The sequence below is a fragment of the Pleurodeles waltl genome, chromosome 10 (assembly GCF_031143425.1).
Source record: "Pleurodeles waltl isolate 20211129_DDA chromosome 10, aPleWal1.hap1.20221129, whole genome shotgun sequence".
Lineage (NCBI taxonomy): Eukaryota > Metazoa > Chordata > Amphibia > Caudata > Salamandridae > Pleurodeles > Pleurodeles waltl.
In genome coordinates this window covers 41,726,074-41,750,225 of record NC_090449.1, presented here as the reverse complement: position 1 = coordinate 41,750,225, position 24,152 = coordinate 41,726,074, and the positions used below count along the sequence as shown (strand labels likewise).

The 24,152-nt window shown below is 48.6% G+C and overlaps 1 protein-coding gene across 1 annotated transcript in view; it reads right to left on the bottom strand.

Annotated features, from left to right (window-relative positions):
- Positions 1–561: 561 nt before the first annotated feature.
- LOC138260689 (immunoglobulin lambda-1 light chain-like) overlaps positions 562–24,152 on the bottom strand; it is a 47,074-nt gene continuing 23,483 nt past the window's right edge. The window contains exon 3 of the mRNA XM_069209186.1: positions 562–1,648. Coding sequence (XP_069065287.1) covers positions 1,317–1,648 — 332 coding nt within the window. The 3' untranslated portion in view covers positions 562–1,316. The remainder of the gene's footprint in view (positions 1,649–24,152) is intronic.

Sequence of the window (24,152 nt, the reverse complement as noted above, 5' to 3'; positions counted from 1 at the left end):
GCCTTGTTCACCTATGTTAGGGGAATACTGTTGGAATCCTAAAAAAACTCAATTTGATTAATCGTGGTACTATTTTATTTGAAGCAATCAAAATTAAGCACAACAGGGCCTAATTACAAAGGCATTTTCGAGTATGTAAAATAGTACTCCTGTAGTACTCTTTAAATGCTCTTACATGCCTTTATGACTTGGAACCAAAATATCTAAAGTAGGACTATCAATGGAATATTCAGGGACTAATCATACATAATCAGTACACATAGAAAGAACATTGTGTTCTTTGCATTATTACTAATAGGGAGTTGAACATGTCGGAGCTGGTTTACAAAGTCATGTTAGAGCATCTGAAGTAGTAGTCTTGTAGTAACCTTCCATACTGATAAATGGGGTTGTGGGTCAGCCAGGTATGTCTTGTCAAAATTTAAGGTAGTATTTGTGTCAGTGAAAAAACTCAGTATAAGCAATAATGTATTGTCAAGCTTTTATTAGGTAAAAAAATAATGAATGACATTAGTGTGTTTTGCCATTACAGTCAAAGATCGCAAATTACTTTACATAGATTCATCTCATGGTATGACTAGGGTTTTAAGCACGTTTTATGCTGATTTATGTAATACAGCACCACAGGTGCCTTGGAGAAGTATAAGATGGAGCCTTTTTAATTCTTTCCTGGCTTGCAGATGACAGTAACAATTCCTTCAGTATGGTTTAGTGCGCTGGATGAGTAACCAGAAAGAAAGACAGACATGATGCGCTACCTAGATTTTCATGGGCATTCTGGACACTTGAGAGTTTATTTGTAGTTCGGTGGAACTGGAAATCCTCAGATTCATAGAGCAATTTCTAAGTATGCAGCAAAATCTGGGGGCACAATTCGCATCCACCAGACCAACATTCGAGTGAAGGAACAGACACCTGTAAACAGTCCATAAACAAGAGGATTTTCCATTCCCACCTAATTCACTAAATGAAAACGTTGGTCTTTTTTCACAGTCAAGACAAAGGATGCTGAGTGTTTTCAACAACTGCATGAGGATGGTAGAGTATTTGGAAAAGAGTCAGCACCAACATGAAGTGATGGTTTTTATGTGCTACTTCGGTGGCTGCTGGTGCTGCATCTTCCCAGGAGGCGGCTTTACTAGTGATCCCATCTTTATTGTGACAAATATAGTCCTGCTGAGGAAGACATATTCATTTGACACTCATGCCTCATTTAAGAATCAGTGCATACACAAGTGTGAATCATTTTGACCTCACACCTAACAGATCACAGTCCAAGGTATCACAAAAGCTTGGTATTCACAAACATCCACTCATTAGCTTCCCTCTTGCAGCTCACTGCATTCTTGCAGAGTTTTGGAGATAACGGAGCAGGAGGAGTCATGTCGCACCTCGCAGGCGATGGATGGGGAGTTTCTCCAAATGTGGTTGGGCAGCTCCAGTAGGCTACTAAGGCTGTAGGAGGCATCTCCATCCAAGACTGGTGCCACAGTGGCCTCACTCGTGGTTGCGTTGCCATTGATGTTCCAAGTCACCTCCAAGACTCCTGGGTAGAAGTGGCTGACGACACACAGGATGTACAACACGGGTGCTGAAGGGTCCTGGTCGCTTGTGAGTAGTATCACAGAAGGTTTCAGCACTCCCTGGCCTGAGAGAAAGACAAAATAAGAATACTAATTATTTATTCTCTCCATTAAATATACAAAAACAAACTGAAGCATTCAACACTGTAATATCTGAAGATCTCCAGGGAGATTTGTCAATTGCCTACCACCGGTTTAGGGTCTGATATTCTATATTCATGCACTTCTTCGTTTATTAACCCTGAGCAAACCCGCTCAGATCCTGCACATCCATCACTGTTCCTTTAGAGAATCTCCACAGTCCAATCCTGTTTTTAGTAATGATTTCCCTATTTAAAAGCGCTGTAGTTAAATGCATGGACATGGAAGAAAGACTATGTTGAGATGAAAAGAAATGGCTGCCAGAAGGAAAATGGGTCCTTGATGTTGAGTCGTTCTAAAGGCGCTGTTCACCAAGGCATTATGGAGACCCTACAGTAGTACTCCTGCAGCCCTGTTTTACACACTCTCTCATACGTCTGTGAACTGCTACTGAAAACATCCTAAATGGGGATATTCAGAGAAATTCATTTTTCACACACTCGTAAAAGCTTTTGTAAATCGGTCCCTAAGTGTTCACTGCAAGACACACATTTAGGAACCGGGACAAATAAAAAGGTGCTCTGTCATGGTACTAAGACAGAGAGCTTGATATGTTTTTTAAACAAAAATTGTCACATAACTGTTTCGTCACAAAGCAGCATTAATGAGAACGCTCTCGGAACTGAGTGTTGTGTAACATATGGCGTTGTTACTTGCATTGGCAGCACATCATCAGACCTAACACTGGCAAATCCGAACAACTTTACAGAAGCATCATGCTTTACCTATACTTCGAGTAATAAAAGAGTATTGCGAGACTTCGCCACATATCTTTTTTCTCTGTTTTCCCGCACCGTTCGAGTATGATTATCTGTGAACACGTTCGACTCATAAAATGCCACAAAACCAAAATTCGAATAAAAAAGACATGGCTCGATTTACCACCTGCACGGCTGAAGTCCTAACTATTTCATCGGATAAATGGCGTCCGACCCTCATGTCCCTTTCTTTACAAAATGCAATGTGCATGTCTATTATTGCAATGAAATATTAGGGCATGTCATATCACGAGGCAATAAGAAGTATTTGTATTGAAATAATTAGGCATGTTGAAGCAGCTACCATACCTATCGACTACAGATGGCATACACCAGTTGCAACTGGGTAATCAGGTGCCCCGTCTATCCCAGCGGCGGGCATTCCTCAGGAGAGCTCTGTTGGGGTCTTTAAAGCCAAGATGATTTATGACTTACCAAACTCTATGAATCAAGGAATTAGCCGCTCTTGTTTGCAGCTCGTATGCTGGTGCACCGTGTTCTTATCGGCTGTTGGGGGATGGTGTCTTGGTCATGTTCAAGCAACATAGTCAACACTGTGATCGCTCATATTGTTTTGTGGCATTTTAAAGTGCCCATTATTTATGCATTTCTAATTTTTATATACAGTCCCTAACACAAAGACCCCATGCTGGCAATAGTGCCATTACCTCCCGTCCCTCCCTCGCCTTCCTTTTAAACCAATGAGGCCTCCCGCCTCCCCCCTAGACCCTCCCTTCCCCTTTTAAAAACCCCCCCACCCTTACCTCCTCCTGTTTCTTTCGTCTAGCCCACGCTAGACGTTTTTTCTTTCCCTTACCTTCACAGCGGGGCCTGGAGGTCTTCGTTGAAGGTGCTCCTCGGGGTGCGGAGCTCCACGAGGAGTACGGCAGCTGGTCACGTTTGAAGGCGAGCAGCCGGGCTGCTCAGAACTACGCGGAATGAGGGCCGGCCGACGGGGTCGACCGGTCCTTTGTGGCTGGGGCTTTCATTTCCGGGTTACCACGCTGCTGAGCAGCGAGGAGCTGCGGGATGGAGATTTCTGGGCGGAGATGCCAGGAATCGACTGGTAGGACGGGCGTTCTGCCCGCAGTTTTATTGTTTGGCCAGGAATGTTTGACCTTTTTGGGGATTGGTTTATTTCTAGGGGGCAGGTCCTAGTCACTATATATGGGGAGTGATTTGGGATGTAAGGCAGTGTTTATTGGATAGTCATGCCGAAGGTTCAGGCAAAGAGGCGTAGGATTGTCTCATCTTCCTCCTCTGAGGAGGAGGGTGCTGCTGGAGTTTCCACTCCTGGGGGCTCACAGTTACAGGATAGGGGCACTCCCCTCATGTCCAGGGAGGAGGTGCAGGAGATGATTGAAGTGGCTGTTACCAGGGCTCTTCAAGTAGGGGTGACCAGGACTGGTCACTCTAAGATTTCTCATTCATCGGCTGCTACAAGGAAGTCCTCGTCAGACAGTGAGGGTGATGAGGCTCCATCTACATCATCTGGGGGTAAATATGTATCCAGAGAGGAAATGTGGGAGGTGATGGCACATGTTCGGGACAATTTGGGTTTCCCAGTGTTTCATCCTTCAAGCTCGGATTCTCACTTATTTCCTCAATATCAGACCCCTTTCAAGTTTGCCATGCCTTTCCAGGGACCTGTGAAGGATATGGTGTTTCGTGAATGGAAAGATGTGGATAAAGCTCAGGTTCCACGATTCCTGCAGAAACTGTATTTACTTGAGGGTGAGGAGGTATTACCTCCTTCGGTCCGCCTGGACTCAATTTTAGCTACCCTGATTGGTAAAACGGCGGTAAATCCAGAGGATTGTGTGCCTACGGATACCACGGATCGTAAAGTGGATTCAGGTCTTAAAAGGGCATTTGCCGGTGAGAATCTGGCACTAAGGGCAGGTATATATTCTGCTTATGTGGCTCAGTCGTTGGTGCAAGACTTTGATAAGCTGGCGGTGGCTGTTCAGGAAGGTGCAGAATGTTCAGAGCTCCTGGCTGTTATGGAGCAACAGGCCAGATTGTTGGCGGATGTTTCTTCAGATGAGGTCCGTACTTCAGCGCTGGCCTCTGGGGCTTTGATTGGGGCTCGTAGGACCCTCTGGTTACGTTCCTGGAAGGCTGACCCAGGGGAGAAGGCGGCCTTGCTGAGACTGCCGTTTGAAGGTCGTAACTTGTTTGGAGAGCAATTGCCATCCATGCTTTCCAAGGCGTTTAAGGAACGGAAACATGCCTTACCTTATAAAGGGGGTTCTACTTCTAATAAAGGGTGGAAGAAGCATTCCCGATCTTCTCCGAATAGGGAGGCCAAATCCTTTTCATTTAGGAAACAGTGTTTTCAGCCGCGTTTTTCTCCTAAGAAGGTAGCTCCTGCGAACCGGGGTGGTTTCAAGAAGGGGTCCTGACAATCACTGTGGGCCTGGCATAGGGCCGGTTGGGGGAAGGCTGAGTCACTTTCTTTCAGCTTGGGAGGAAAGTATCAACGAACGTTGGGTGCTAGACATTGTGGCCAATGGTTATGTCATCGATTTTGTGAGGATTCCTCCAGATTCAGGGGTGCGTCCCACCCCTCTGCCTTCAGGGGGGTCAAGGAGAAGGGCATTATTGGACAGAGTAAGGGACTTGTTGGTCAAGGGGGCCATTTCTCGCGTTCCACTGAAAGAAAGGGGTCAGGGAACTTATTCGGTCCTCTTTCTTGTGCAGAAAGTTTCAGGGGGTTTTCGACCAGTGCTCAATCTGAAGGAGGTGAATACTTGGATCAGGACAGTGCATTTCCGTATGCTGTCTCTTCAGACTATCTTTCCATTGGTCAGGCAAGGGGACTTTCTTGTGTCGCTGGACCTGCAGGATGCTTACCTGCACGTGCCTGTGGCAAGATCTTCTCAGAGGTTCCTGAGGTTTGCCGTGTGTTAGAAATGGGGTTTTTGGTTGGCAGTCAGGTTACCCTCTGTCCAAGCAAAATCCCTCACTCTAGTCAGGGTAAGTCACACACTATCCAAGATTATCCTGTGCCCACCCTCTGGTAGCTTGGCACGAGCAGTCAGGCTTAACTCAGAAGGCAATGTGTAAAGTATTTGTGCAATAAATCATACAATACCACCATATAGCACCACAAAAATACACCACACAGTGTTTAGAAAAATATATAATATTTATCAGGATAATTGTAGGTCAAAAAGAATAAAGTTGCAAATGGAAAATTGTAGAAATATCACAGGGAAGTGATATAAAGTGTCTTAAGTCTTTAGAATGCAATAAAGTGTCTTTCAAGCACAAAGTACCTGGTTTCTGGTGGAAAATCTCCTCAGAGGGCCACAGGCGGAGAGATGCGTGGAAAAAGGGGGGTGTGCGTCGATTTCTCCTCAGCACACAAAGACTTGCGTCGTTCTTTTCCACGCGGGGAAGTCGGGCGTCGTTTTCCGGCGCGCAGACAGTCTCTTTTTGTGGATCGCGGGGATTACCAGATGTCCCGGGTCTGTGCGTGGATTCTCCTGCTTATTTTCCGGCTGCGCGTCGCTCTGCGGGGCTGCGCGTCGAAGTTTCGATCTCACGGTAGGCGTCGCGTCGATTTCTCCTTGGAAGTCGGGCGGCGTTGTCCTTGCGAGGCCGTGCATCGAAATTTTGGTCTCACGGCAGGCGTCGCGTCGATTTCTCCTTGGAAGTCGGGCGGCGTTGTCCTTGCGAGGCCGTGCGTCAAAGTTTCGCACTCACGGTAGGCGTCGCGTCGATTTCTCCTGGAAAGTCGGGCGGCTTTGTCCTTGCGAGGTTGTGCGTCGAAGTTTCGATCGTCCCGAGGGCGTCGCGTCGATCAGCGTCGGTGTGCGGCGTTGTTCTCGCCGCGAAACAAGCTGTGCGTCGAAATTTTCGGCGCACGGAGCGTCCAAGTGAAAGGAAGAAGTCTTTTTGGTCCTGAGACTTCAAGGAACAGGAGGCAAGCTCTATCCAAGCCCTTGGAGAGCACTTTCACAGCCAGACAAGAGTTCAGCAAGGCAGCAGGGCAACAGCAAGACAGCAGTCCTTTGTAGAAAGCAGACAGGTGAGTCCTTTGAGCAGCCAGGCAGTTCTTCTTGGCAGGATGTAGTTTCTGGTTCAGGTTTCTTCTCCAGCAAGTGTCTGATGAGGTAGGGCAGAGGCCCTGTTTTATACCCAAATGTGCCTTTGAAGTGGGGGAGACTTCAAAGAGTGGCTAAGAAGTGCACCAGGTCCCCTTTCAGTTTACTCCTGTCTGCCAGGGTCCCAGTAGGGGGTGTGGCAGTCCTTTGTGTGAGAGCAGACCCTCCACCCTCCCAGCCCAGGAAGACCCATTCAAAATGCAGATGTATGCAAGTGAGGCTGAGTACCCTGTGTTTGGGGTGTGTCTGAGTGAATGCACAAGGAGCTGTCAACCAAGCCCAGCCAGACGTGGATTGTAAGGCACAGAAGGATTTAAGTGCAAAGAAATGCTCACTTTCTAAAAGTGGCATTTCTAGAATAGTAATATTAAATCCGACTTCACCAGTCAGTAGGACTTTGTATTACCATTCTGGCCATACTAAATATGACCTCCCTGCTCCTTTCAGATCAGCAGCTGCCACTTCAACAGTGTATGAGGGCAGCCCTAATGTTAGCCTATGAAGGGAGCAGGCCTCTCAGTAGTGTGAAAACGAATTTAGGAGTTTTTACACTACCAGGACATATAACTACACAGGTACATGTCCTGCCTTTTACCTACACAGCACCCTGCCCTAGGGGTTACCTAGGGCACACCTTAAGGGTGACTTATATGTAGAAAAAGGGGAGTTCTAGGCTTGGCAAGTACTTTTAAATGCCAAGTCGAGGTGGCAGTGAAACTGCACACACAGGCCTTGCAATGGCAGGCCTGAGACAAGGAAAAAGGGGCTACTTAAGTGGGTGGCACAACCAGTGCTGCAGGCCCACTAGTAGCATTTAATTTACCAGCCCTATGCACATAAAGTGCACCTTACTAGGGACTTATAAGTAAATTAATAGTCCAATCAGGTAGGATTCCAGGTTACCATGTTTTAAGGGAGAGAGCATATGCACTTTAGCACTGGTTAGCAGTGGTAAAGTGCGCAGAGTCTATAAACCAGCAAAAACAGTGTCCAAAAAAAATGGAGGGAGGCAGGCAAAAAGTTAGGGGTGACTACCCTAAGGCTGTCAGGTCTAACATGTGTCCCCCCCAGCTGCAAGTGGGGAGAGCTACCCGACCTCCTGGGAGCTCTCATCGCTAAGGCGGAAGTACCTGGAGAGACCATCAGCATTGGCGTGGTCAACCCCTGGGCGATGTTCCACCGTAAAGTCCATCCCCTGTAGGGAAATGGACCACCTCAAGAGTTTTGGATTCTCACCCCTCATCTGCATGAGCCATCTGAGGGGCCTGTGGTCTGTCTGAACCAGGAAGTGAGTCCCAAACAGGTAGGGTCTTAGCTTCTTCAGTGCCCAGACCACAGCAAAAGCTTCTCGTTCAATAGCACTCCACCTCTGTTCCCGTGGTAATAGCCTTCTGCTAATAAAGACTACCGGTTGATCTCTGCCCTCCTCATTCAGCTGTGCTAGAACTGCCCCTATGCCATGCTCTGAAGCGTCTGTCTGCACGATAAATTCCTGGGAGTAGTCAGGGGCCTTGAGCACGGGGGCCGTGCACATGGCTTCCTTCAGGGCGTCAAAGGCTTTCTGACAAGCCTCTGTCCAATTCACCAACCTAGGTTGCTTCTTGGACGTGAGTTCTGTCAAGGGGGACACAATGGTACCATAGCCCTTGACAAACCTGCGGTAGTATCCGGTGAGGCCTAAAAAGGCTCTCACCTCAGTCTGGGTTCGAGGTGGTTGCCAGGCCTTGATAGTTTCGATCTTGGCCTGGAGTGGCTGCACCTTGCCACCACCTACTAGGTGTCCCAAGTACACCACGGAACCCTGCCCAATCTGGCACTTACTAGCCTTGATGGTCAGGCCTGCCTGTTGCAGGGCCTGAAGCACCTCCTTGAGGTGGAGCAGGTGTTCCTCCCAGCTGGAACTGTAGACAGCTATGTCATCCAGGTAGGCTGCACAGAAGGCATCCTTGCCAGCCAGGACCCCGTTAACCAACCGTTGGAAGGTAGCGGGGGCATTTTTCAATCCAAACGGCATCACCCGGAACTGGTAATGGCCGTCAGGGGTGGAAAAGGCGGACCTTTCCTTAGCCCCCTCAGTCAGGGCGATCTGCCAGTACCCTGAAGTAAGATCAAACGTACTCAGGAACTTGGCAGCGCCTAGCCTGTCCACGAGCTCATCAGCTCGGGGGATGGGGTGAGCATCAGTCCGTGTGACTGAGTTGAGACCCCGGTAGTCCACGCAGAACCGGAGTTCTGGCTTCGCACCTGGGGCAGTAGCCTTAGGGACCAACACCACTGGGCTGGCCCAGGGACTACTGGACTTCTCAATAACCCCTAGCGTCAACATCTTGGAGACCTCCTCCTTGATGCTGGCCTTCACCTTATCTGACAACCTGTAAATTTTGTTCTTCACAGGGAGACTGTCACCGGTGTCAATATCATGAACACAGAGGTGGGTCAGTCCAGGAATAAGGGAGAAGAGGGGGGAGAACTGCTCCAACAGCTCATAGCAGTCTCCTTTCTGGTTTAGAGTCAGGGAGTCAGACAGAATGACCCCGCTTACGGACCCATCACCTTCTTGGGCAGAGAGGAGGTCAGGGAGAGGTTCACTCTCCTCTTCCATTCCTTCATCTGTGACCAGAAGCATGTTGATCTCCGACCTCTCAAAATGAGCTTTTAGTCGGTTCACGTGGAGCACCCTTAGGGGGTTCCTAGGGGTTTGGAGGTCCACTAGGTAAGTGGCCTCCCCTTTCCGCTCCTTTATTTCAAATGGGCCAGACCAGCGGTCCTGGAGAGCTCTGGGCTCTACTGGCTCCATTACCCACACTTTGTCTCCAGGTTGAAACTCTACCAGAGTGGCCTTCTGGTCATACCATTGTTTCATCACCTCTTGACTGGCCTCCAGGTTACATTGGGCCTCTTTCCAGAAGCGGGTCATCTGATTGCGGAGGGCCAACATGTAGCTGACCACGTCCTGAGGGGGTGTCTTTGGAGCGTTCTCCAATCCCTCCTTGACAATGCTTAAGGGTCCCCTGACGGGGTACCCATAGAGAAGCTCAAAGGGACTGAACCCTACCCCCCTCTGGGGGACCTCTCTGTAAGCAAAGAGAAGGCATGGTAAGAGGACGTCCCATTTACGCCTCATGGCCTCAGGGAGGCCACCAATCATGCCTTTCAGGGTCTTGTTGAATATCTCCACAAGCCCATTAGACTGGGGGTGATAGGGTGTGGTGAACTTGTAGGTTACACCACACGCATCCCACAGATGCTTCATGTACGCGGACATGAAGTTAGTGCCTCTGTCAGACACTATCTCCTTGGGGAATCCCACACGGGTAAATATCCCCATCAGGGTTCTGGCTACCACCAATGCAGTTACGGTCCTCAGAGGGATTGCCTCTGGGTACCGGGTGGCATGGTCCACCAAAACCAGGATAAACCTGTTGCCTAAGGCAGTTTTGGGGTCCAAGGGGCCAACAATGTCGACGCCCACCCTTTCAAAGGGGGTGCCAACGACAGGAAGTGGAATCAGGGGGGTTTTAACCCTCTTTCCTGCTTTACCACTAGCCTGGCAGGTAGGACAAGCCCTGCAGAATTTGTCTGAGTGTGTCCTCATTTGGGGCCAGTGAAAGTGGGTGACAAGCCTGTTGAAGGTCTTGTCTTGTCCCAAATGTCCTGCCAGGGGAATGTCGTGAGCCAGACCCAGTAGGAAGGCTCGGTAACATTGGGGGACCACCAGCACGCGTGCTGCCCCAAAACCCTAGGCTCACTGTAGAGGAGATCATTCTCCCAATATAGGTGGTGATTGCCAGAGGCGTCACCTGCTGCCTGGTTTAAGGCTTGTTTCCTCAACCCTTCTAGAGTGGGACACTCTTTCTGCGCCTTGCAGAATTCCTCCCTGGTGGGTCCACCCTCAACTTGCCAGCCAGCAAGCTCAGGTAAGTCACCTAGGGTGGCAATGTCTTCCCCAGTTGGCTCGGGAGTCTCCTCCTCAGGAGCCCCGTCAGCCACTGTGGGAACTTCTGGGGCCGGTTTCCCGCGCCCCTCGTCCCTCCTCTTGGCAGCTCTCTGGGCCATCGTTCCAGGCTCCAGATGCCCTTGACTTCCCTCTCGGTCAGCCATGGACCGGGTGGTCATGCAGACCCACTCAGGTAACCCTAACATCTCCAGGTGAGATCTGAGCTCTACTTCTTTCCAAGCAGTATGCTCTAGATCATTGCCTAACAGACAATCTACAGGCATGGCAGGACTCACAGCTACTTTCAGAGTACCAGAGACCCCCCCCCACTCAAAGGGAACCCGAGCCACCGGTAGGTGACTCTCGCGATTGTCAGCGACTATGACCTGGTGGAATGTATTAGGGATTATCTGCTCTGTGGACACCAGCTGACTCTTGATAGTAGTCATACTGGCTCCTGTGTCACGCAGAGCCTCCACCTTCTGCCCATCAATGAGGACCCACTGCCGGTACTTGGAAGTATTTTTAGGCATGTGGACCTTGGACATCATTTCTCCTTCTCCCAGGGACACTAGGGAAATCTCTACCTGTCCCCCACAGCTATCTGGGTCCATCTCCCCCCGAGTGCTACACTAGTCAACCCAGGTGCCTGTCCGGTAGTGGACGGTGCCCTCTTGGGGCACTGTGGATCGCCTTTGTAGTGACCATATTGGTAACACTCCATGCATTTGGGGCTAGATTTTCCTGACTTGTCAAATGTCCCTGGCTTTTTCCCAAATTTGGAAAAGGAAGGGTTGCCACCCCCTCCCTGGGAATTCTTTTGGGGGCCTTTAGAGAGTTCCTTATCTGTAAGTTTATCTCCCCCCTCTTTCTTCTGTTGGGAACCCTGACCACCTTTGTGGGAGTCCCCCCCAGGTACCTTTTTGGACACTCTGGTACTAACCCAGAGGTCCGCCTCCTCAGCAAGCTTCCTGGGATCAGTCAGCTTACTATCCACTAGGTGCTGGCGCAAATCTGTATAAGTAACATTAAGCATATGCTCTCTCAGGATCAAGTCATATAAACCTTTATAATCTGCTACTTTGTTGCCCCGCACCCATCCATTCAGTGCCTTACTAGAGAAATCAAAGAAATCTACCCATGTTTGTGTGGTTTGTTTGGTGCTGTCCCTGAACCTCTGACGGTATCCCTCAGGGGTCAGCCCAAACTTGGCAAGTAAAGTGGCTTTCTGGAGTGGGTAGGTGTTTTGATCCGGTGGATCCAATGTGAGAAGTGTGTCCCTCCCCAATGGCGGCACATAACCCCACATAGCTACCCCCCATTGCCCTTCAGGAACCTCATGAGCCCTTAGTGCAACTTCATAAGCAGCTAACCATTTATCTATGTCATCTCCCACCACAAAACTGGGCACCACATTTTTGGGTATACGAACCTTCTTTTCTCCAGCAGGTCCTGTCTGTATGCTGCCACCATTATTGCTGGATTCAGACTGTCTTGCCTTGATCTCCAGCTCCTTGAGACTCAGTTCATGAGCCAACAATAGTTTCTTTTCAGCCAAAGCTCTTTCAGCTTCCACTTGTTTGGCTGCTCTTTCAGCTTCTGCTTGTTTGGCTGCCCTTTCAGCTTCTGCTTGAATCTGTTTGGCTGTTCTTTCAGCTTCAATCTGTTTGGCTGCTCTTTCAGCCTCAGCTTGTTTGGCTTCTCTTTCTGCCCTCCTCTCCTCCTGTTGCGCCTCAATTTTCAGTTTTGCCATTTGCAATTGGAACTCCCTTTCCTCTCTCCTTTCCTCTGCGGTCAGGCTTTGCATGGAGACACTGCTCCCTGGTCTGGAAGGGTGCACAATTGCAGTGGTAACACCATCCATAGATAGTGAAAATCCTTCTGAGGGGCCATTTTCTGGCTCCTCTTCCTCATCATCCTCTAAATGGGCTTCTGCCCAGGCCCTCAGCGCCACTTGAAAGTCCTCCTTTCTGGAGGCCCCTGGGGTGGGTACCCTTAATGCCCTGCAGAATCCTCTTAGTTGTTTGACCATGTATGTATCCAACTGGACTAGGTCAAAGTCCCCTGTCTGAGACCCAGTCAGAGACATGTTGAGTGAGGATTTAGTTTTTGAAAATTGTCAGGAAAAAAACGGATTTTCAAAAAGAGATAAAAACCAAGTTGACCTTCAACTGTGGGTAGGTAGTGAAATACTTAGCTACTGTATGTCACTGCACAAATACAAGTCCTATCCTCACCGCTGATCACCAATGTTAGAAATGGGGTTTTTGGTTGGCAGTCAGGTTACCCTCTGTCCAAGCAAAATCCCTCACTCTAGTCAGGGTAAGTCACACACTATCCAAGATTATCCTGTGCCCACCCTCTGGTAGCTTGGCACGAGCAGTCAGGCTTAACTCAGAAGGCAATGTGTAAAGTATTTGTGCAATAAATCATACAATACCACCATATAGCACCACAAAAATACACCACACAGTGTTTAGAAAAATATATAATATTTATCAGGATAATTGTAGGTCAAAAAGAATAAAGTTGCAAATGGAAAATTGTAGAAATATCACAGGGAAGTGATATAAAGTGTCTTAAGTCTTTAGAATGCAATAAAGTGTCTTTCAAGCACAAAGTACCTGGTTTCTGGTGGAAAATCTCCTCAGAGGGCCACAGGCGGAGAGATGCGTGGAAAAAGGGGGGTGTGCGTCGATTTCTCCTCAGCACACAAAGACTTGCGTCGTTCTTTTCCACGCGGGGAAGTCGGGCGTCGTTTTCCGGCGCGCAGACAGTCTCTTTTTGTGGATCGCGGGGATTACCAGATGTCCCGGGTCTGTGCGTGGATTCTCCTGCTTATTTTCCGGCTGCGCGTCGTTCTGCGGGGCTGCGCGTCGAAGTTTCGATCTCACGGTAGGCGTCGCGTCGATTTCTCCTTGGAAGTCGGGCGGCGTTGTCCTTGCGAGGCCGTGCGTCGAAATTTTGGTCTCACGGCAGGCGTCGCGTCGATTTCTCCTTGGAAGTCGGGCGGCGTTGTCCTTGCGAGGCCGTGCGTCAAAGTTTCGCACTCACGGTAGGCGTCGCGTCGATTTCTCCTGGAAAGTCGGGCGGCTTTGTCCTTGCGAGGTTGTGCGTCGAAGTTTCGATCGTCCCGAGGGCGTCGCGTCGATCAGCGTCGGTGTGCGGCGTTTTTCACGCCGCGAAACAAGCTGTGCGTCGAAATTTTCGGCGCACAGAGCGTCCAAGTGAAAGGAAGAAGTCTTTTTGGTCCTGAGACTTCAAGGAACAGGAGGCAAGCTCTATCCAAGCCCTTGGAGAGCACTTTCACAGCCAGACAAGAGTTCAGCAAGGCAGCAGGGCAACAGCAAGACAGCAGTCCTTTGTAGAAAGCAGACAGGTGAGTCCTTTGAGCAGCCAGGCAGTTCTTCTTGGCAGGATGTAGTTTCTGGTTCAGGTTTCTTCTCCAGCAAGTGTCTGATGAGGTAGGGCAGAGGCCCTGTTTTATACCCAAATGTGCCTTTGAAGTGGGGGAGACTTCAAAGAGTGGCTAAGAAGTGCACCAGGTCCCCTTTCAGTTTACTCCTGTCTGCCAGGGTCCCAGTAGGGGGTGTGGCAGTCCTTTGTGTGAGAGCAGACCCTCCACCCTCCCAGCCCAGGAAGACCCATTCAAAATGCAGATGTATGCAAGTGAGGCTGAGTACCCTGTGTTTGGGGTGTGTCTGAGTGAATGCACAAGGAGCTGTCAACCAAGCCCAGCCAGACGTGGATTGTAAGGCACAGAAGGATTTAAGTGCAAAGAAATGCTCACTTTCTAAAAGTGGCATTTCTAGAATAGTAATATTAAATCCGACTTCACCAGTCAGTAGGACTTTGTATTACCATTCTGGCCATACTAAATATGACCTCCCTGCTCCTTTCAGATCAGCAGCTGCCACTTCAACAGTGTATGAGGGCAGCCCTAATGTTAGCCTATGAAGGGAGCAGGCCTCTCAGTAGTGTGAAAACGAATTTAGGAGTTTTTACACTACCAGGACATATAACTACACAGGTACATGTCCTGCCTTTTACCTACACAGCACCCTGCCCTAGGGGTTACCTAGGGCACACCTTAAGGGTGACTTATATGTAGAAAAAGGGGAGTTCTAGGCTTGGCAAGTACTTTTAAATGCCAAGTCGAGGTGGCAGTGAAACTGCACACACAGGCCTTACAATGGCAGGCCTGAGACAAGGAAAAAGGGGCTACTTAAGTGGGTGGCACAACCAGTGCTGCAGGCCCACTAGTAGCATTTAATTTACCAGCCCTATGCACATAAAGTGCACCTTACTAGGGACTTATAAGTAAATTAATAGTCCAATCAGGTAGGATTCCAGGTTACCATGTTTTAAGGGAGAGAGCATATGCACTTTAGCACTGGTTAGCAGTGGTAAAGTGCGCAGAGTCTATAAACCAGCAAAAACAGTGTCCAAAAAAAATGGAGGGAGGCAGGCAAAAAGTTAGGGGTGACTACCCTAAGGCTGTCAGGTCTAACACCGTGGATCAAGAACACTACCAGTTCTGCGTTCTTCCTTTCGGTCTGAAATCTTTTCCTCGGATTTTCACAAAGGTGCTGGCCCCCCTGGTGGCTTTGCTACATTCAGAAGGGGTGTTTATTCATCCATATCTGGACGACATTTTAATTCATGCCCAGTCATGGGTCCTGTTGCAGAGACAGGTGGACCAAGTTCTGGGGGTCCTGCAAAACCACGGGTTTTTAATCAATTGGGAGAAATCAGATTTAGTTCCGTCACAGGATCTGGTTTTTCTGGGGGCTCGGTTTCAGACTCTTCTAGGCTTGGTATCGTTATCAGAGAAGAGATTGGGTGTACTCCAGGCCTTGGTCAAGAAGGTTGTATTACTGACTGCGCCACGAGCTCTTCTTTGGTTGCGACTGCAGGGTCATTTGGCATCTGTGATATTTCTGGTTCCTTGGGCGCGTTTCCATCTCCTGTGCTTGATGACGTGGTTCTTGAAAAGGTGGACTCCGGGGTCCGGTTCTCTGAAGGACAGGGTTCCGGGGTCCAGATTGATTCGCAGGGAGTTGCAATGGTGGTTGGATGCAGATCATCTTCGGGTAGGGGTTTCTTTGTCTCCTCTGAGGCCCGTGGTGGTGACTACGGATGCCAGCCTCTCCGGTTGGGGTGCGTGGATAGGGTCGGCTCAGGTTCAGGGGTTTTGGTCCCCTCGGGAGGCGAGTCGGTCATCGAATTGGCGCGAATTGAGAGTGGTCTTTCTGGCTCTGGTCCATTTCCAGGGGTCCCTGAGGGGGACGGCGGTTCTTATTCGGACGGACAACTTAGTGGCCAAAGCTTATGTCAACCGACAAGGAGGGACCAGGTCAAGGGCTCTGTTCAGTCTAGCCAGGGAGATTTTTGTGTGGGCTCAGGAGTGGGTTCCTTCTCTCAGGGCTACGTACATTTGGGGGGTGGTCAATGTTCGGGCGGATCTTCTGAGCAGGGTGATTCCTTCGTCTCAACTTTTCTTCCTCCGGAAGTCTCTGTTTCTGCATCTGGTTCGGCTTTGGGGGCTTCCAGTGTTGGATGTGTTTGCGTCCGCAGAAAATGCGAAGTTGGATCGCTTCTGCTCCCGGTTTCGGTGTCCCCAGGCCTGGGAGGTGGACGGGATGTCATGTCCTTGGCCGAGGGGTCTGTTGTATGCATTCCCTCCGTTTCAACTTCTCAGGGCTTTTCTGTTGAGGGTGAGGGATCTGGGCTCCAGGGTTATCCTGATTGCACCTCTTTGGCCGCAAGCGAATTGGTTCCCATTGTTAAGGCTGATGGCAGAAGGGAGGATGTGGCCTCTGCCTCTTTGTCCATCCCCCCTGGAGTTTCCCTGCCTCTCAGTGGTGTCGTTGAGGAGGTTGCACTTGACGGCCTGGAAGTTGAACGGTGGGGCTTGACGGGTCTGGGGGTACCTGTAGCGTTGAGTTCTACATTATTGGCTTCCAGGCGGCGTTCCACTTTACTTTCCTATGGTAGACAGTGGCGGGTTTTTTCTTCTTGGTGTGTGAATCATGAGTTGGATCCTACCTGCGCGTCTATCTTTGAAGTGATGCAGTTCCTACAGGACGGCGCACAATTGGGTTTGTCAGTAGCATCTCTGAGGGTACAGTGGGCGGCGATTCAGGCATTCAGAGGTCCGTGGCGGAATCTTCAGGATGAAGGGCACCTGATGCCTAGATTCTTTCAGGGTCTGGTTAATTTGTTTCCTCGCCCAGTACGTTCCTTTCCTTCCTGGGATCTTTCTTTGGTTTTGGATGTTTGACAGAGGCCCCATTTGAGCCACTGGGGCACTGTGATTTACGCCATCTGTCTTTGAAGACGTTCTTTTTGGTAGCCATTACTTCGGCTCGTCGGTTAGGGGAGTTGGGGGCATTGGCCTGTTCCTTTCCTTTTTGTAAGGTTTTTCCCGATCGGGTAGTTCTGGTTCCGGTTCCTTCCTTTATTCCGAAGGTCAATTCTTCATTCCATTCCGGTCAGGAGGTTATCCTTCCTTCATTTTGTCCTGATCCCTCCTCAAAGGAAGAGGTCCGTTTACATTCGTTGGATGTACGCAGGGCTTTATTGGAGTACCTGCGGGTGGTGGCTTCTTTTCGTAAGGGGGATTCGCTTTTTGTGAATTTCGGTCCGGCACGTAAAGGTGAGAAACCTTCCACGGCTTCCTTGAGTCGGTGGGTGAGATCTTTGATTTTGTTGGCCTATTCCTTGAAAGGGGTAGTGCCGCCTCAAGGGATTCAGGGTCGGTCTACCAGAGGTATGGCGGCTACAGTGGCAGAACTACAAGGGACCTCCGTGGTGGAAATTTGCAGGGCCGCCACTTGGGCTTCACCTTTGACGTTTGTGCGTCATTATAGGCTATCAGACTTGGGTAGTTTGGAGTCGGTATTAGGTCACCGGGTCTTATCCTCTATGAGGTAATAGGGGTAGGGTGTTTTGGTGTCCTTGGGGCAGGATATGAATAAAGGTTCTTGCAACTCAGTGTCCGTCTCCTGTGTTTTTCTTGCTATGTCTCATTGGTTTAAAAGGAAGGCGAGGGAGGGACGGGAGGTAATGCGTCCATTTTCTTATGATAATGGCATTACTCCTAGTCCTACTCCCTCGCCTTCCTTTTCCGTTCCCTCCCGCCCTCCCGGTACGGACTGTCCGAGTTGCTGCTTGGGCTTGGTTTTTGTACAGGTGGAGGTAAGGGTGGGGGGGGGTCTAAAAGGGGAAGGGAGGGTCTAGGGGGGAGGCGGGAGGCCTCAGTGGTTTAAAAGGAAGGCGAGGGAGTAGGACTAGGAGTAATGCCATTATCGTAAGAAAATGGACGCATGTGGCATCATAATGTACTCTCAATTTTGTGCATTTCTAACCTTAATTTTGCAGACATTGCATAAGTGCATTGTTGTGGTCTTCTAAATATTCATATAGTCCTAGATTTGCAGAGAATTATTTATTTTGTTTTGAATAATCGAGTATTTGTGCTATGGTGCATATATAGAGAGCTGTACACATTTGAGTATGGTATGGTGCATGTGCATTAATACATTTGTAAATGGACTCCTGATAACCCGCAATAGCATCCTGTAGTCAGACCTTTCTCAGTCTCATCCCCAATGGCCATCTTTCCCAGTTAATCTTCAAGCCACCGTCAGCTTATTATCCGAATGGAGTAATTCAGCGGACATCTCACAACTGACTGATCACATAATAAAATATTTAGTGGCATTAGACATACGATGCGTTGCTTTACATTTGTATTAAACTCTGGTGTAAAATATATCTAAGAAATCCTTTAAGTGAAGGCAGTGATCAGGAGACGACATCCTGGGGCCCAGCAGAAAAAGGCGCCATGATCACAGGTCAGATCCGGGCCCTAGCCCCCCCAAAGATACTTACCTTCGATCCAACAGCGATTGTCCATCCCCAGGTACACCAACTGGAATCCTCTGCCCGAAGTAGCCAACTATTTTAAGTCACACCTTAGACAAGGTTTTGACAAGGATGTCAGGGCGGGCTGAAATCTGAACGTCCCAGACCGGATCTGCATGGTAAAGTAGCGATACGCCCGAAGTGGGCCCAACCGTGGTAAACGTGATGAAAAAATGATCCAGATACCCCAAGAAAGGACTGGACAGAGCCTGGCGGTCTTCCTGGGATAATCTACTGGATATTTCAGGGTCCCTTGCTAAAATCCTGGAATTGAAGTCCATTCTAGGGAGTCTGGTGTTCCGGTTGACCCAGACATTTTGATAGGATGGGCGCCATTTGCCAGCTGGGTAATGCCAACGTGGCCATGTCCATGGAAAGTAGGAGGTCGATCCTCATGCGTATTAACCCTAAGTTGAATGACCTGGCATCCTCTGAGGCCCGTCCGACTACACAGGGCTTACTCTTTGTGGGTCCTTTTGTCATAGATCTGGCAAAGTTTGAGGCGACGAATGACAAGTTGGACAGGGCACATCTGTTTTTAAAGAAAGTTTTCCATAACACCCTTTTTGGAGGGCCAGGCGATACAGAGACCATTTGTCAGGCCGTGGATTTTATCAGGGCTCCCAGCATGAAACCTTCAACAGGTCTCGTGGGGGCTGGCAAGACCATTGCCCTGACCAGACCATCTACCCCTCCAGACCCAGAGGGCGTCGTCAACATTTCTTTAGGGGCAGAGGTTACCACAGAGGCTCCCAAGACACAGGATATTCAGGTGAGAATTCTACCATATTCATAGGAGATTTGGGGGGGGGGGGAGAATTCAGTTCTTCTTACAGAATTGGGCACTCCTCACTCAGGACACATGGGTCCTAGAGTAAGTTAAGGGGTACATGCTGGAGTTTTACAGCTCTCCAGTTCAAATTTCACCCCCTCTGCAGATGTCTTTTTCCCTACGAGATCAGGAGCTTGTAGCAGAGGAAATTCTTTTCCTGCTTTGCAAAGATGCCATACGGCTTTTGTCTCCTCACCCTGGAGGTTTCATCAGCAATGTTTTCTTGGTCAGCATAAGAGGCGCGGGTTTCCGTTCAGTGCTCAATCTAAAAAACTTCAATTCATGGATAATATACAGGCATTTAAAGATGGAAGCTATTCATCTCCTTTGGGATCTGCTTCAAGAGGGTGACTGGATGGTCACATTGGATCTGAAGGACGTTCACCTCTCATTTCCTATCTTCGCTCCTCACAGGCGTTTTCTTCAATTCTTTTGAAAGAGGCAATGTTACGAGTACAAGGTTCTGCCATTTGGTCTCTTGTCAGCTCCATGGTGTTTCACCAAACTGATGAGACCGGTGGCAGAAGCTCTCCACGCCAGGAACGTCAGACTAATCGTCTCCCTCGACCATTTAATCCTGATAGTACAGGATCCCCAGATGGTGATTCTTCACCTTTCCTGGACTATCCAGTTATAACAGGAGCTGGGATTTGTCATCAACCAGCAAAAATCTTGTCTGATCCCTTCCCAGCAGATGGAATTTTGTGGATTTTTGGGATTTCAGATAAATTCAGTGTTATCCCAGTTAATTCTCCCCTCTCAAAAAATTCAGAACATCAAGAAGGAATTGAGGTCTGCCTTGCGGGACCAGATATCATTGAGGTCCGTAGCACGGATTGTGGGTCACCTAGCCTCGACTATTCAGGTGATATTCCCGGGCCCTTTACATTACAGGGCCCTTTAACATCTCAAGATTCAACACCTGCAGAAGGGGTTGTTGTATTCAGATCAGATTCAGCTGTCAGCGAGGCCAAGCTGGAGATGAATTGGTGCTTGACTCACATGGAAGCCTTGAATGGCAAGGCTGTTTTTGGCAACACTCCGGATGTCATTCTGGAATCAGATGCCAGCAGGTGGGGTTGGGGCACCAGGTACAGGTCCCTCTCCATGGGGGTCTCGTTGGACGGAGAACGAGCTTCAACCCCACATAAACTGTCTGGAGTAGTTAGCAGGATCCTTTGCGATTAAGAGCCTTCCCCCTTCCAAGTCAGATTGTTGCATTCTGCTGAAGATGGACAACATTTCAGCAATTTGCTATGTCAACAGACTGGGGAGCATGAGGTCTCAGATGTTAGCAGAGATTGCCAAGGATTTTTGGCATTATTGTCTGCAATGCCAAATTTCAGTCACTGCGGAATATCTTCCAGGTGCGAAGAACTCAGTGGCGGACTGGTATTCTCATCACTTCCGAGACTTCAGCGATTGGAGGTTACACCCAAAGATCTTCGTACAACTCAATCGCATTTGGGGTCCTTGTTCAGTGGACCTGTTTGCCTCCAGGATCAATTGACAAATTCCTGCCTTCTTGCAGGATTGGTCCATCCACAAGGGTTACACTTTCCCTCCAATCAGTATGATCTCCAGAGTTCTTTCTCTGGTAAATCATCAGAAGGCTGAGCTTGTCCTAGTAACACCGTTATGGTGCGCACCACCGTGGTTCCCCTTGGTTCTGGAAATGTCATGCGACATTCCTCTTCTGATCCCTTATCTCCGGAATCTGCTACTAGATCCAGCAGGCCTTCCACATCCTCTGATCTCATCAAGCCAGCTCAAATTAGTGGCCTGGAGGGTTTCAGGAATAGATGGAAATAGCCAGGCATTTCAGCTCAGGCTTCCACCCACATTGATTAGGCCTGGTCCAGTAATACCCATTAACGATATGCTTTGGAATCGTGAAGATGGGTTTGCTGGTGTAGTGAAAGGAGTCTGGATCTCTCTCAGGCAGATGTGTGTTCCATAGTTAATCTTCTGTCTTCATTGGCTGAATCGGGACTGGCTTATAGGTCAGTGAACAACTACAGATCCGCTATCTCAGTAGGCCATGTCCCTGTCAATGGTAAACCAATTGGGGAGGAACCTTTGGTATGTAAGTTATTGAGGGGTATTTGTTTTTCCAATCCCCTCAACTGAAATACTCTGCCTTGTGGGATGTGAACATAGTGCTACTTTTTTAAAAATCTTGGCCAGAAAACAGATATTTGTCGCAAAAACAGTTAGCAAAATTAACTATGTGTTGTGTCTAATTTCTTGCAAAAGAGTTTCAGATGTCCGAACTTGGACCTCAAGGGCCGTCAGTTTTCTCCAGAAGGTGTATCCTTCTCAGTTTCCAGATGGACCAAGACTAACATTAGGTTTGTTTCTCACCCAGTTTTTACTAATGATTATAAGCTATGTGTGGTACATTGTCTCAGGGCTTATGAAGACGCAACTAGTGAATTTTGCATGGACCCACAAGGGCAATTGCTCAATGCATTACATAAGCCTTTTAGACCAGTCTCTTCTGCCACATTGGCTAGATGGATGCGTTGGCTTCTTTCGGAAGCAGATATCAAGGTCTCTGTTTTCGGAGCTCATTCTGCCAGGGGAGCTATGGCCTCAAAATCTTGCGCTCTAGGGTCTCGTCTAGAGGATATCAAGAAAGCAGCAGATTGGTCATCTGAATCCACTTTTAAATCATTCTATCATAATCTGTTGCGGACATAGCATCAGTAGTGGTGACTCAGCTTTGAACAAGCATAGTCGGAGCCTCCAGTCCTGACATAGAATGAAAAACTTTCTAGCTATCGCATTAAGAATTTTCCATTCTATTAAGGACACGGAGGCGAGGATTATCCCACCCTGAAGACATATGCGTCAAGGTATAAGTATGCTACTTAAAGTATTTCTGATTGTGAAGTTAGTATTATTATCTCCCACCCATTTAGATTTTGTGTAAGGGTTAGAGAATAGTTTTACGGCTATGTTTATTATCCTTAGGTACTGAGCAAAATCAAGCCTAAAGGGGCATATTTCACAGGATTAATATATCAGGAGAACCTTCCATCATCTGCTATGGATCGCTGATTTTAGACGGATCAGCGGAGACTCCAAGGTTCTAGTCAGGAGCAGAGGGATATCGATCAAGATCTCAGGAAGGACATTTTCGTGTGCCTTTGGTTCCCAATATTTTGAAGTTGTTTTTTGTAGGACTGAGATATACGTATAAATGGTGAACTCATGTATATTACAATGTATTTAGTATGCCTATCTATGCAAAGAAGGAGGAAGTGGTATGATGTCACAGGGTTTTATAGAGGAGTATCTCTGTGTTTGGGCATGTGACTTTATGGGAAATGTAATTGTTAGACTTTTCATCCTTGGCGTGGTCTCCCTTAACTTTTTGCCTCTGTTCCCCAGGTTGTTGATGTGTGCTGGACTCTGATTTTATTGTGTTTGTTACTCTGGGCACTTTACCACTGCTAACCAGTGCTAAAGTGCAAGTGCTCCTGTTTAAAATGTGTACGCAATTGGTTCTCCATGATTGGCATATTTGTTTTACTGTTAAGCCCCTAGTAAAGTGCACTAGAGGTGCCCAGGGCCTGTAAATCAAATGCTACTAGTGGGCCTGCAGCACTGGTTGTGCCACCCACATAAGTAGCTCTGTAATCATGTCTCAGACCTGCCACTGCAGTGTCTGTGTGTGTATTTTTACACTGTAAATTCGACTTGGCAAGTGTACCCACTTGCCAGGCCTAAACCTTCCCTTTTCTTACATGTAAGGCACCCCTAAGGTAGGCCCTAGGTAGCCCCAAGGGCAGGGTGCAGTGTATGGATAAGGTAGGACATACAGTAATGTGGTTTATATGTCATGACAGTGAAATACTGCTAAATTCGTTTTTCACTGTTGCAAGGACTGTCTCTCTCATAGGATAATATGGGGGCTACCTTTAAATATGATTAAAGCGTAGATTCCCCTAGAGAGTAGATGGACATGTGGAGTTTGGGGTCCCTGAACTCACAATTTAAAAATACATCTTTTAGTAAAGTTGATTTTAAGATTGTGCGTTTGAAAATGCCACTTTTAGAAGGTGAGCATTTTCTTGCTTAAACCATTCTGTGACTCTGCCTTGTTTGTGGATTCCCTGTCTGGGTCAGTTTGACAGTTGTGTTGTTTTTCACCTCACACCAGACAGTGACACAAAGGGAGCTGGGGTGTAACCTGCCTTTCCTGATTAGCCATCTCTGCTAGGAGGGAGGGGTGGAGTGGTCACTCTGAAAGGACTGTGCCTGCCTCTAACAATGCCGGCTCCAACCCCCTGGTGTGTGTCTGAGGCCTTGCCTGGGCAAGGCAGGATTTCACAAGTAGGTGTGAGTCCCCTTTGAAGAAAGGTGACTTCAAAGACTAAAATGGGTATAAGAAGGGCACCCAAATCTACAGACTTCAGAAACACTTCTGGAATCAAGAGGAACCTGGAGAAGAGCTGTTAGCTGAGGAGGAAGTGCTGCCCTGCCTGTGACTGTGCTTTGTGGAGCTTTCCTGCAGTGCTGCTTCTGCCAGAGTAAGAGGGCAAAGACTGGTCTTTGTGTGCCTTCCATCTTGAGAAGAAATCTCCAAGGGCTTGATCTAGAGCTTGCCTCCTGTTGTTTGAAGTCTCAGGGACAGCAAAGACTTCTCTCTGCCAGCACCTGGAGCCTCTGGAGAGACTCCTACTCTGCCCTGTGGTGCCCATCCAGTCCTGGGACCCTGAAAGGAGAAGCTGGCAGCCTAAAGACAAGAAAATCCACGCACAGAGCGCCGTGCGGGGAAAAGATCGACGCGAATCCGATCGGCGGCTGAAAAACGACGCGCCGCCAGCTCCGCGGCTGAGAAACGACGCTCGC